Here is a 15,222-nt window from a genome sequence, read left to right as displayed (position 1 = left end):
TAAAAAAAACCAAAACTGCCTAATTTCTGGTGCAATTCTAGTCTTTACCTAATTTTTGTGATTGTATGTGTTTATGTGTGTGTGTGCATGTGTAGTAACTACAATGAATGAAAAGGCTTTAGATAAAATTAAAAACAAAATAATAAGATTTCAAAGGAGACAGGAATTAATTGTTTCCAAGCAAACTCATATAAATTTGATATTGTACCACGAAGTGTGCTTGTAATCAGAAAAGAAATTGTAAACAGAACATGGTGGGAGTTCCATATTTCTCCTCTTGCAATGGTTTCCAGATGAAACTTGCTTATTTTATAAGAGATGATTTTTTTTCTAGCTGCCAGTATTGCAAAATCCATCCGTAAAGCTATATCTTTTTGCATCTTAAATCATGGCTCTAACCTGAGCTTCTACAGCTGGAATTTAATTGACCATTTGGTTGATTATGTGTAAAAGAGGACAAATAGCAGCTTAGCTATGTCACATCTGTATTAACCAGAGCGTTAAATGCAGCTAAAAAAATCTATTTTGGTTTAAAAACACCAGGACATATGTCTTTTAAAACCTGCATGGAAGAAAATAAGTTGAATGAGAAATAAGGATATGTGATCTTAAAGTCAGATCATATACTTGAAGAATGTGCCTTTTATTTAAAGTTTCTTATTCCCCCTAGTTAATGTATTGGGCACTTAATCATCACATGTAGCTTTACTTCTTCATCTTGGAATATTAAAAATGTTACTTTTTATAAAAGAGTTAAAAATGTTTACAGAAAGTTGTCAATAAACTTAGTACCCATGTTATACCTATCATTTTAACAATCCTTCAAACTTTCTGATGGAATAACACTAAAATTATTGAACACGGCTCCAGTCTTTTGCAGTTTTATATTCTAGGGGCATGAGATTGTGCTGGTTTTAAGGTCACATTGATTCTCTGAGTTACTTGTGTCTGTTTTTTATTTTAAATTTTTTACTTTTATTGAGCATTTCAGTCTTTACGAAACCATCAGCAAATGAAAAAACTCGTGACTGGCCTGTCCGTCCTTGTACCAGCTGAGTGAGGCAGAAGGAATCGCATAAGCTTCGCATTCCAAGGTCAGGGTGTTGTTCACTCTGATCTTCACTTCTTTAGGGGAAAGACCAGGCCCCAGGAGGTCCCCTTTATTGATTATGGGTGGAACTGCATAAAAACAAGCATTAAAGAGCTAAACATTGGCTCTTTTAAATACATGGAAAACCATGGGACTCACATTGAAGATTACTTAACAAGAAAACAAGGAAATAACTGAAGCATTTTCTATGTTCCCCTTTCATCAAAGACTCAAGTTAGCATCTTATAAAATGGTAGTGTTCAGATACAGAATGCGAAGGAAAATATCTTTCTCCTTTTGTCATTATAATACTGACAATGCTGCTAATGTCCTTCACAGAATAGTTTCATTTGTTCCAGGTCCCCAGACACAGTCCGAGCATGACCCACACAATGCATTTTATTGGGACTGATTCAAAAATGAAAGATACTATTCCATCTTAAAAATAAAAACAAAAACAAAATCCTGAAAGGTAGGCCCTATTAATAGTAGTATTAGCTTTGCTTTTTATTTATAGGTCAATATACAGTACATCAGCCCAAAGTCACTGATGAGCTCATCTTAGGCTACTGATTAGAGCATATATATTTAAAAAATAGTTTTGTGCTATGAAAGTACCGTAACTTAGCCCAGAGGGTAACTCAGAAGGAAAATAGAGAAGCTTAAGGAAGTGTTGGTAACAAGTTCTCCAACAAGAGGTTAGGGAGCAGACTGAGCAGGCTCTTCACGTCTGTAAGCGATGGAGGTCACAGGCACAATATTTAACTGAACTTCCATCTTAACGAAGCAAGCTGCATAAACAACAAACTTAAGGATAAGCATAAATAATTATGAACCCGTATTGGAAACCAGGATTGAAAAAGGTAGAGAACTTGGAGAAGATGAGAAACACAGCGTTCTTTCAGAACTTACTGTAGACCTTGACTTCATAATGCTTTATCATTTCTCCCGCCTCGTTAGTGGCTACACAAGAATATCTTCCAGCATTGTCCTCCTGTGCATTTAGGATCTGCAGAGTCCTACCTCCTGAAAAATCACGGAACGCCAAAGACTCTCTGAAGTCACAGTAGCAGCAGAGTAGGCACAAACTACCAAGGCTTTAGTTCTTACTATGAACATATTTCTTCTTCTATATGCCAATTCTGTCATAGACATTTGAAAAAAGGCAAACTACAATGTAGATGGACACTACATGGTAGGTGAGGACAGTCACTAAGTCCTCCTCTGTGGTAATGACTCTCATGCTCATTCTGACCGTCTCATGCCTCTGTACACACTCTAGCTGAGGTCCTTTATTTCGCTCTCTGCATAAATAGGTCTTCTGCCTTAGTCACATTCTCCCTCTCATCTACCTGGCCTATCAGAAGAGATTGATCTTGCTAAAACACAGTTTTTATGATGATGCCTTTCTCCTTAAGAATCTTCAATGGTTCTCAATTGACTAAAGTATAAAGTCAAAACTCTTTAATCCAGGCATTCAAAACATGACTCCAATATTTCTCCCCGACCTTAACTCCTTACCCATCCCCCTCCCTGCCACACAAACACACACACACAATGTCTTCACCCAAGTGAAGGTGAGGAGTCTACTTATTATTACTTGAACATAGATGGACCATTCTCACTTTGTACCTTCCCCACACTAGTCATCCTAATGGACCTGAAATCTCAACTAACTCATTTCCAACCAACAAAATTCTATCACTTTCAGGTCTGGTTCAAGTTCTGACTGCATCAAAGCATTTCCTGACTGCTTCAGCCCACAGTGGCCATTCCTTCTTTTGAATTCTTATAAAACTTGTCACTACCCCATTTATCACACCCCATGACTATTCATTACCTATGATTATTCATGGATTCATGTTGTCAATTAACTTTCACACATATAATCTCTTCTCCATCTAAGACTGTACATTTCTTAAAGCCAATGATCATACTTTTTAATTCTTTCTATTTTCATACATATTACCAGGTATTAAAGGAATAAATAAACTCTTTCAATCAAAATACTAACTCTAGTTCAAGGTTCAATTCAACAAGAAATGAGTTTCTGTCCTTTTTGGCATTCCGCATTATATTTTAACAAGTACTTACATTGTGGTATTTATTTATTTAGATATTTTATTGCTCTTTCAATGAGTGATTTTAGATATCTTAAAGTTATATACATATATCTTTATGTATACAAATACGTATATAACATAAAAGCTAAAATAGCAATAGAACAACACGACCAAAAATATAAGTACTTTCATAAAAAATAACCAATGATTCTGTTCTTCTACAATAGTAGATGGCACAAATGGATCTTGGGTATCCAAAGTAAACTAATTACCTGGAAGAATACGAATATTTCGGTTGGATTCTAAAGCAGTTCCATCCTTAAACCAGGTGATGGTGGCTGGAGGATATGAATAAGCTTCACAGACCAAAGATGTGGGGCTGTTAAGGATAACAGTGACATCTTCGGGGCTGCCATTACCATCAACACCAGCAATTGTAGGAGATACTAAAAAAAGATTTAAAATTTAATTGAATTAATATATTTAGAAATTTCTCTAATTATGCATTTCTAAATTTCCAGTGTACTTATTTGCGTAATTCCATTCCCTAATAATTACAGAAACAATTAATTATTATTTTTATTCTACACAAAAGCACAGAAAATCTCAAAAAGCTCACAGGGTAATGGAAGAGAAGACACATAAAAAGGAATCATAACACAATATATTTAGGGCAATAATGGGAATTTTGGTGCAGAATATACGAAGGCATAGCATTTAATACAATCTGAGGTGTAAGGTATGAGGACTCTCATCAGTGAAGGCTCTTAAAGGAGATTTCAAACTGAGTTAAAGAATTGTGGTAGTTAGAAGGTGAAAGAAGGAGACTAGTAAGAAGAGAAAGCACACTGGGAGCACAATAGTATAAATAATAAGGGGCAAGCAGGGACTATATAGAGGATGGATTCAAGGAGGTCAGTACTGAAAACAAGGGTTACAGAGAGAGGTACATTTGTTTCATAAAAGATAATGAGGGACTGAACCAGAGCACTGAAGGAAGGCATAAAGAGGAGGGAGCAACCAAAGAAATATTAAGGAAGTCAATTGGTAGGACTCGATGATAGAATTTGGGGACTAAGGAAAATTAAAGTCAAAGATAACTTCCAGTTTCCTTGCTTGGGAACTTAGGTAAACTGCAGTGAAGCAACATAAATAGCAAATATGGAAAGATTTGCTCATTTAGGAGGGGAAGACAGTTTGTTCCATTCTGAATATCTTGAATTTTGGGTGCTCTTGAGAATTCCAGGTAGAAATATCTATTGAGCAATTGTATATAGAGATCTAAAGCTTGGGAGAAAGATCTAGGTTGCAGGTACGGATTTTAAAAGCCACCAGTCTACAGGAGATAATTAAACCTCTGGGAATTAAATTTATTACTTAAAGAGAATACCTAGATGAGCAGTGAAATAAGGACAAAACACTAGGAGACAATGTTTAAGAGATAGATTAAGTAAAAGTTCATAAAAGAGAGAGACAGAGAGCAGCCAAAGGTGTGCAAGGATAAGTAGGAAAGAACACTGTCAAGGAGAAAGTGATAAGTCATGTCCAAAACATGAAGATAAGGACTGAAAATTATTTGTTAGATCCAGCAACAGGGTAGTCTGCCACAGGATAATCTTGACACAGCAGTGTCAAGAACAGTGTTGGCAGAAGCCTGTTTATAGTGGGACAGGAAGAATAGACAGAGTGGTTACCATATGAAGTGATGGGGACAGTAGAAGGTGAAGCTTCAGGTAGGCGGATGGTGGGAATGAATGACATACCAAAGAAGGTGGAAAGATATAGGGTCAAGGGCAAAAGTGCAAACAGTAACTGTGAACAAGAAGGGTAACTCATCCTCCAGGAAAAGAAAGGATAAAGATGCTGAATTATAGCTGAGTCCATTGGAAGTTCCAACACACAATTAAATAGCCTCAACTTTATAAAGTTGGTGGAAAGAAGGCTTTGATTCAGATCTCTCAGTCTTCAATGAATAAAGGAGAATAAAAGAAATAGATAAGTAACCAGGGAGGGGTGTGGGTGAGGGGGGAAGTAGTGTAGTCAGGTAGCATGACTTGAAATACCTGGGATAAAGAATAAGTAATCTCTACTGGAGAGAATCCGCCGGAAGCTGGCATCTCTTGGGAAGAGTCAGATTCCAACTACAGAAGGAGCTAGAGAGAGTTTTAAATCAGGTTTCCAGAGAGCAGAGAATAGGATTTGGACACGAGTCAGTATTAGGAGGTGAATCAGAGGATGAAGGAAGGAGGCATGACAAACTTAGAGCTCTAAGAGAAGCAATGAGCTACAGGAGAGGAGAGGAAATCTAGGGCTGGGCATTTGCCTTTCACACATTGATGGGTGCAGGGAGCACAGGTGTGTCAGGAGACAACTGGCTGATGAACTCTCATTCATACTTATCCATGTATTTTTTATTCAATACTAAGTTTAGGTGCTGGGGCTAAATTCTTTATAGGATAAAAAGGGGTTCTGCCTTTGTGAGTTTATAGTTTTGTATAATTATTATCTATATATATTCTTTATTTGGCACTTACACATTATCTAGTATTTTGATTTAACTTTTCTTGCATATATATTTCTTCTACTCAATTAGACTGTAAGCTACCTATGGGGTGTGTCCTGTATGAGAGGTTTCTATACATGAGACCATGTAGTCCCAAAATAGTCTAGCCAATAACTACAAAAACAAACAAAAAATTGCAAAAATTTGCATAGCCAAACATAGGTCAGTTGATTTTAGTAGAATGAAAAGTATTTAGATATTAGTAATCAAATACAATACATTTAGGTGATGCATTTTAAATTTCAAAACATGAGCATAAATGAAGAATCCATTTTGATGTCATTTCTGAGACATCAGCCTAACTTTGAGGCTGCAGGAACTGAAGGCACAGTTATTTCATCATTCCTAGTCCATTTATATTTCAGAGTGTAGTTTTTATTTCTCTCAAAGGGCTTGGGATCCCGATGCACAAGCTAATCTGTGTTAAACCAGAAAGAAATCACATGAGATTTAAAACCTAAACCTTTGGTCTCTGTCTCTTTTTTAACCTAGGAGTCTTCACAGCTCATTCATTGACTCAACATAGAATTTACACATTATATATTAATTTCAAGGGGACAGAACTTATCTGGGACAAAAAAGCTATTAATTAATTGCTAAAAGATCTAAATTTGAATTCTTCAAGCAATGTATCAGCATGGTAGGACCCTTCAACTCTCTTCCTTTAAGATATTTTAGGTATTAGTGAATTAGCAAATGACGGAGATAAACACACATAAGGAAAGAAGAGCAGCAAATTATGTGATGAAAGATAAAATCTAAGGTAGTCGCTCACCCCAGTGGAAGGAGATGTTCTGTTCACAGTACTGCTACATGAATTGGCGAAGAGAAGAAGGAGAGATGTGATTTAAGACAGAGGGAAGCATATTCTAAAATAAAGGCATTTGAAAGCTGTTTTGTTTTGTTTTAACTCTTCAACCTCACAGGGAATTATGTTCATTCACTATCACTGATGAGCAAGTCTAAAATTGCAGTGCGCCTTCTCTGCTTCTGTTCTTCATCATAGTTACCAAAACCAGAATTCAGCATGGACAATTACCAATAAGGGCAGAATCCCACAAAAAAAGAATAAAATATCTCTGGTTGAGCCCCTTTCACTATCGACCTGCTTCTCTTTGAGCAGCATATATTTATCCTTTCCTACTGCTATTTAATATCCTCTTATTCATAGTTGTGTCTCTAGCACAAAAACAGTCCCTGGAACATAGTAGGTATTCCAAATGCAATGAATCAATGTATGAATTAATTAATGAAAGAGAAACAGCAAATGTACACAAGCACTGGTTATCCTTATAGAGTGAAATGTCTATGGTAGAAACCATAAGTAAATAGAAGAAGAAACGGAGAGAATTTAGCTCATAGTCACGTCTGATTCTTCAAGATTTGGAGCAATGATCATACCTACCCAGTACATTAAGACTGAAACTTTTGCTCTTGTCACCAGCTGTATTAGAAGCCAAACATATATATCTTCCAGTGTGTGACACTTGGGCATTGGTTATTTGAAGAAATCGGCCACCAGACATAATGTGATGAGTGTCATCTTCTTGGAGGAGCTGCCCATCTTTGTGCCACGTAATTTCTGGCACTGGATTCCCTGTAACAAAAAGCCATTTTTAGAGCTGACTACTAATCACATGTCTACAATTGATAATTTAAAGAAGGCATTTTCACTTATTTGCCTGTTTAAATATCCTACTTCTAAAACAATGCAATAACCTTTCATTGTAAAATAAACTTGCAAACATAAACTAATTCATAATAATAATGATCATGCTATGATTTTTAAAATATACATAGATTATAAACCATTTTGAAATGAAGATTAGTTTCATCTATCAGTGAAATAATTCTAAATTAGTCTTTGTGTTTAACTAAATTTAAAGTATATCTTAGGCTATTACAATTAAGTATTTCTATAGTAAAATACACTTTAAAGAGGAAAGAGCATGCATTTTTATTAAAATTATTACTCATGAATACCTTTGCATTCATATTAAATTTTTAAAGAAGATTTTATATTTTTCAGAGAAAGCTATAAAAGAGAAAAAAACTTTAATTCAACAATTAAACAAGCAGATATTTTGAGTCTATACCAGGATTCTAGCATAGATATATAAATAGGTAGACAGATAAAGATACAGAGTAGTAATTATTCCTTTAATATTTATAGCTTATAAGGAAAAGATCTTTTATATTTATTTTCACATGGAACTTACATTAAACATTAATTTTAAATTGCTTAAACAATTTTTTGAAATTTTAAAACCATAAAAAGCAAGTTCTGTTAGGAAAGAGGGCTAGGATGATGTTATATTAAAACTGGAGGTCTCAATTGTACTGCCCATGGAGCCTGTTCTATGCCCTCACCCAGGGAAGAGACTCAAATTTGCAGGCCCGCCCAACCTAATGAGTATAGCACCCAATCCCACCTGATTAGGAAGCCTGACCAGAGAATTGAGGCAACCACAGAGTCTGTCCCATAGCTGCACTTGGGCAGGGAACCAAGCCTGCAGTCCTCTCCAACTGTTGCTAGCCAACCGTAACCTCCATCATGACCTCACAGCACAGGCAGTGGCTTCATCCAAATTAACAACTGATGGAAGACCCCATCTGCCCAAGGATGCTACCAGCTGAACCATCCAGAACCCCAAGCTGAGTTGAATGGTGAAGAACTGTCTCTGCTGAAGTTAGCCTGTCATATCTGGAAGAGGAGACCCTTTACTCAAGTGTGCAGATGCCAACACAAGGAATCAGGTAAACATGACACTATCAAAGGAAACTAATAAAGATCCAATAACTTACCCTAAAGAAAAGGAGATCTATGAACTGTCTGACAAAAAATTCAGAATAATCCTCTTAAAGAAGTTTAGTGAACCACAAGAACACAGACAGATAGACAACTAAACAAAACTAGGAAAACATTCATGAACAAAATGAGAAGTTCAACAAAGAAGTAGAAACCATCAAAAAACAAAACAAAACAAACAAATCCTAGAGCTGAATACAATGACTGAAGAATTTAAAAGAGAGCTTCAACATAAGACTTGACCAAGCAGAAGAAAGAACCAGTGAACTAGAAGAAAGGTCACTTGATATCATACAGTCAGAGGAGCAAAAAGAAAAAAGAATGAAAAAAAGTGAAGAAAGCCTATGGAACATCATAGAAAGAAACAATCTACATATTATGGGAATCTCAGAAGGAGAAGAGAAAGAAAAAGGGACAGAAAGTATATTCAAAACAATAATGTCTGAAAAGTTTCCATATTGATATTCAGAGCCATGAGGCTCAAAGGATCCCAAATACACTGAACTTAAAAAGGGCTACACTGAGACACATTATAATTAAATTTTCAAAAGTCAAAGACATAGAGAGATTTTGAAAGCAGCAAGAGGAAAGCAACACATCACATACAAGGGAACCCCAATAGGACTATAGGCAGATTTCTCAAAAGATACTTTGCAGGAGAGAATGAAATGATCTAAATATTGAGGGAAAAAAACCCTGTCAGCCAAGAATACCATAGCTGGTAAAATATAAACAGGAGAGAAAGATTTTCCTGAAAAACAAAAGCTGAGAGAGTTCATCACAACTAGATGTGCCTTACAAGAAACACTAAAGGGCATTCTCAAGTGGAAATAAAAGGATGTTAATTAACATGGTAAAAACATATGAATGTATGTGCAAAATTTACTGATAATGGTAAATGTGTACTCAAAGTCATATCTCTAATATTGTAGTGGTGATGTGTAATTCACTTACAATTCTAGTTTAAAAGTTAAGAAAACAAACACATTAAAAATAACCATAACTACAATAATTGTTATTGCATACACAATATGAAAATACATAAATTTTAACAATAACCTAAAATGTGAGAGGGAGAGATGCAAAGTTTATGCATAGTATCAAAATTAAGCTATCGGCTTAAAATGAGATGTTATAAATATATTTTTTATAAGCCTCACGGTACCACAAAGGAAAAACCTACAGTAGTTGCACAAAGATTATGATAAAGGAGCCAAAACATACCACAAAAAAATGTCATCAAATCACAAAAGAAGAGCAAGCTAAGAAGCAAGGAACAAAGGATTTACAAAACAATCAGAAAACAATTAACAAAATGGCAATAGTAAGTCCTTATCTATCAATAATTACTTTAAATACAAATGGATTAAATTCTCCAATCAAAAGATATAGAATGGCTAAATGGATAAAAAAACAAGATTCAATGGTATGCTTCTTCCAAGAGACTCACTTTAGCTTTAAAGATACAAAGAGCAGGAGTGAAGAGATATAAAAAGTTATTTCAAGAACATGGTAACAAAAGAAAGCAGGGGTAAGTATACTTATATTAGACAAAATAGACCTTAAGCTAAAAATGGTCAAAAGAGACAATGAAGGTCATTATATAATAAAAAATAGGGTCAATCCATTGAGAAGATATAATAATTGTAAATATTTATGCACACAACATTGGAGCACCTACATATATATATAGCAAATACTAACGGAAATAAAAGGAGAAATAAACAGCAATACCGTAATAGTCGGGGACTTTAATACCCCACTCTCAACAATGGATAGATCATCCAGTCAGAGAATCAAAATGAAACAGAGGATTTAAAAAACACCATAGACCAAATAGACTTAACAGACATACATCACATTAACAGAATGAAAGATAAAAATCATATGTTCGTCTCAATAGATGCAGAGAAGCATTTGACAAAATTCAACATCCATTCATGATAAAAACTATCAATAAACTTTATATAAAAGGAACATTCCTCAACATAATATGGCATAATAAAGGCCATATATGACAAATCCACAGCTGACATCATACTTAATGGTGAAAGACTGAAAGCTTTTCTTCTGAGATCAAGAACAAGAGGAGGGTGACTACTCGTATCACTCCTATTCAACACAGCACTGGAAGTCCTAGCAAGGGCAATCAGGCAAGAAAAAGAAATAAAAGGTGTCAGGATTGAAAGGAAGAAGTATAATTGTCTCCATTTGCAGATGACAAGATTTTATATAGAGAAAATCCTAAAGACTCAACCAAAAAGTTGTTAGATCTAATCAAAGAATTCGGTAAAGTTTCAGGATACAAAATTAATGCAAAAAAATCAGCAGCATTTTAAAAAACTAACAACAAATTATCTGAAAAGGAAATTTTAAAAAATTCCATTTACAATAGAATAAAAAATGATAAAATACTGGGGCCAGCCCCGTGGCACAACAGTTAAGTTCGCACATTCCACTTTGGCGGCCTGCTGTTCACCCATTTGGACCCCGGGTGTGGACATGGCATCGCTTGGCACGCCATGCTGTGGTAGGCGTCCCACATATAAAGTAGAGGAAGATGGGCACAGACGTAAGCTCAGGGCCAGTCTTCCTCAGCAAAAAGAGGAGGATTGGCAGTAGATGTTAGTTAAGGACTAATCTTCCTTAAAAAAATAAGATAAATAAAATATTCTGGAATAAATCTAACCAAGGAGGTGAAAGATCTCTACACTGAAAACTATAACACTGATGAAAGAAACTGAAGAAGACACAAATAAATGGAAAGATAGCTCATGTTCACAGACCAGAAGATAATATTTTTAAAATGTTCATATTACCCAATCCTTATCAAGATTTATATTACCTAATCCTTATCAAGCAATCCCTATCAAGAGTCCAATGACATTTTTTTAGAGAAATAGAAAAAACAAATAGAAAAAACAAATCCTAAAATTCATTTGAAACCACAAAAGACCCCAAATAGCCAAAGCAACTCTGAGAGAAAAGCACAAAGCTGGAAGCATCACATTTCCTGATTTCAAACCATATTACAAAGCTATAGTAATCAAAACACTGTGGTACTGGCATAAAAAGAGACACAGACCAATGGAACAGAACCATGAACCAGAAATAAACCTAAGCACAGGATCAACTCATATTTGACAAGGGAGCCGAGAATACTCAAGAGAAAAAGATAATCTCTTCAAAAAAATGGTGGTAGGAAAACAGGGTATTCACATGCAAAGGAATGAAACAGGACCCCTATCCTACACCACTCACCAAAAGTAACTTGAATTAAATTAAAGACTTAGATGTAAGACCTGAAACCATAAAAGTCCTAGAAGAAAACATAGGGACCAAACTCCTTGACGTTGGTCTTGGCAATGATTTCTTGGATATGACACCAAAAGCAACAGTAGCAAAAGCAAAAACAAACAAGTGGGCCTACAGCAAACTAAAAAGCTCTGCACAGAAAAATAAACCATCAACAAAATGAAAAGGCAACCTATGGAATAGGAGAAAATATTTGCAAACTGTTGATCTGATAAGGTGTTAATATCCCAAATATGTAAGAAACTCTATATAACTCAATAGCAAATAATCCCAAATGATCCAATTTAAAAATTGGCAAAGGACCTGAATAGACATTTTTCCAAAGAGGATATTCAAGTAGCCAACAGGTACAAGAAAAGGTGTTCAAAATCATTAATCATCCAGGAAATGCAAATCAAAACCACAATGACACACCTGTTAGAATGGCTAGTATCAAAAAGACAAGAGATAGGTGTTGGCGAGGATGTGGAAAAAAGGGAACCCTTGTGCACTATTGTTGGGAATATAAATTGTACAGCCACTATGGAAAACAGCATGTAGGTTCCTCAAAAAATTAAAAATATATCTACCACAGGACCCAGCACTTCCACTTCTCAGATATATCTGAAGGACATGAAATCACCATCTCCAAGAGATCTCTGCACTCCCATGTTCATTGCAGCATTATTCATAAGAGCCAAGACATGGTAACAACCTGTGTCCACTGACAGATGAATGGATAAAGAAGATGTGGTAGACATATACAATGGAATATTATTCAGCCATAAAAAAGAAGGAAATCCTACCATTTGTGACAACATAGATGGACCTTGAGGGCATTATGCTAAGTGAAATGGTCAGTCAGAGAAAGACAAATAGCATATGACCTCACTTCTACAAGGAATCTAATAAAGCCAAACTCATAGAAATTGAGAACCGACTGGTGGTTGTGGAGGTGGGGCTTGGAGGTGAGGAAAATGGGTGAAGGTGGTCAGAGGGTACAAATTTCCAGTTATAAGATAAATAAGTTCTGGGAATATAGCATACAGCATGGTGACTACAGTTAACAATATTGTACTGTATATTTGAAAGCTGCTAAGAAAGTAGATCTTAAAAGTTCTCATCACAAGAAAAAAAATTTATAACTATGCAAGATGATGGATGATAACTAAACTTACTGGGGTAATCATTTTGAGATATATATATATATATATATAAAATCATTATGTTTTATAGCTTAAACTTACACAATGTTACATACCAATTATATTGCAATAAAATTGAAAGAAAAAATAAAAAAGAAGTAACCCAATACCAAACTTCAACGTGAAAAACCAAAAGAAAACTGGAAGGCTCAAGGTGGATGCTATAAAATTTAGGCAGCTGGTCTCTATGCAACAATTCTTACTTACCACATCATTTCTAGAAAACAAACTAATAGATTAAGTAAATAGTATATGTCACAATCTTTTTATTTTTTGAGGAAGACTGGCCCTGAGCTAACATCTGTGCCCATCTTCTTCCACTTTATATGTAGGATGCCTGCCACAGCACGGCTTGACAAGTGGTGCGTAGGTCCCCACCCAGGATTCAAGCCTGCTAAACCAAAAGCAAACCAAAGCGGAACGTGTGAATTTAACAGCTGCGCCACCAGGCCGGCCCCAGTGTATGTCACAATCTTTATATCTGCCTTTCTTAACATAGAAACATTTCCCTGATTACTTAAATTTATTGCTCAGGCAAGACATGGAAACAATGAAATAAGAAAATAGTCAAATCTTCCTTAAAATGCTGACTTTCTATACAATGTATGGGCTACTCTCATTCTTTTAAAACTGTAAGGCCATCTACAATAAAAAGGCAGGCTTGACAATGCCCTCTTAGAGATTTGTTTACTTTTGTCACATGCAGCACACTGATTCACTGGTAAAGATGGTGAAATCGGTTTAAAATTTTTCATTTTTTATTTTTACTAGTCTCCTCCCTTTGTAATAGTCAAACATGTTAACAGAAGGTGACAATATCGTTCTTGGGTAATCTCCACTATCAATAACGCCATCCTTCCAGCAAAACTCCTACCTGTTTCTTTGAAATGAAGTGTAAGAAAACAGGAAAAAGAAAGGAAGGTACAAACACAGGAAAGGAAAGAGAAAATAGGAGGTGAGGCAGGAAACCCTACATATAAGTAGAAGCGGAATTATAAAAAAGATAATTTATTGAATTGAAAGAAAAGATTAATGTGTCTTTTTTTCTCTTTCTTTCCCTCTCTCCCCGCCACCATCCCTCCGTCCCTTCCTTGTTTCTTCCTTCCTTTCTTTGGTGCGGGAGTTTCTTTCTTACCTCCACAGAATCAGAAAGATTTCCTCCTACTCTTCTGCCAGCTATAGTGGACTAGAATTCAATAGCAAATGCTTATTAGAGTAGCTGACTTTTTCTCAACTAATTAAGATCTATAGTGGAGGCAATGAACAATCAGTGAGTGAGGGAGAATAGAAAGACAAGAGCTCAGCTCCTTACCTGTCACTTCACAAGTCAGTGTAACACTCTGTTTTTCTTTTACTTTCACATCTTCCCACGTATTTTCACCCACAATGCGAGGTGGTACTAAAAACAAAACAAAAGAAAACAACAGAAAAAGTAAGCAACAATTCTATAACAGGGCTGTTATTTTATAGACATCTATATTTATATTTTTACTAAGCTATAACGTTTAACACAAACCCATAAATTCTTATTATTTGTTTACTAGAATAATGTCATAACACTATTTTGATCAATTCTAATTTTAAGATATAAAGTTATAGGTCATGAATTCAATTATAACTAATTTTATTGTAATGTAAATAAATCATAAAGTCTGGATAAAAATGTCAACAAGTGAATGAGTAAAAACATTTATTAGACATTTATTTCTCCCACTATAACTTTGATAAGCACTCACATTAAACAAGTTATTAGAGTCTTAGAATACTGTTGAACAATTGTGAATTGACAAGACATGGCATTCCAGCCATTTTAATTCAACCGATTACATCCAAACCATTTAACATTTAAATCTTGCCAACAGTGACAGTCTAGGGGTCAAAGAATACTAAGTGTGAAATCAAGCTGTAGATAAATTTTAACTCTGCTTCCCGAATATATTTAAGTCAATGAGATTTTTTTCTAGATATTGCAAATTATATAAATACCTAATACTGAAAGCCCAAAGATTTTTCTTTCTTCACCAGCTGCATTCCTTACGACACAAGTATACTGGCCAGCATCTTCTATTCTGGTCTGCATCAACCGCAAAGTCCTACCTCCTGGAGAGGGAAACCACCAGACGACTCAAAAAGAAATCTGTAACTTTACCAGTTGTCCATGTAATGCTCAATTTAGGTAAAATTTAATCAACACACTT

General features: G+C 35.3%; 1 protein-coding gene across 6 annotated transcripts in view; it reads right to left on the bottom strand.

Annotated features, from left to right (window-relative positions):
- Positions 1 to 15,222, bottom strand: part of HMCN1 (hemicentin 1) — a 433,459-nt gene that overhangs the window by 118,812 nt on the left and 299,425 nt on the right. For all 6 annotated transcript variants that reach the window (XR_006891498.1, XM_046681569.1, XM_046681570.1 and 3 more), the window contains 6 exons: positions 15,011 to 15,124; positions 14,337 to 14,423; positions 7,122 to 7,313; positions 3,426 to 3,599; positions 2,003 to 2,116; positions 1,034 to 1,179 (listed from right to left, as the gene is read on the bottom strand). Coding sequence is in view for 5 of the 6 variants with exons in the window: in XM_046681569.1 (XP_046537525.1) it covers positions 1,034 to 1,179; positions 2,003 to 2,116; positions 3,426 to 3,599; positions 7,122 to 7,313; positions 14,337 to 14,423; positions 15,011 to 15,124 (827 nt within the window). In the remaining variant the exon portion in view is untranslated. The remainder of the gene's footprint in view (positions 1 to 1,033; positions 1,180 to 2,002; positions 2,117 to 3,425; positions 3,600 to 7,121; positions 7,314 to 14,336; positions 14,424 to 15,010; positions 15,125 to 15,222) is intronic.

This window comes from Equus quagga, chromosome 13, assembly GCF_021613505.1.
Source record: "Equus quagga isolate Etosha38 chromosome 13, UCLA_HA_Equagga_1.0, whole genome shotgun sequence".
Classification (NCBI taxonomy): Eukaryota; Metazoa; Chordata; class Mammalia; order Perissodactyla; family Equidae; genus Equus; species Equus quagga.
Note: the sequence above shows the minus strand (reverse complement) of the source record. Positions and strands in the feature narration are given on the sequence as shown.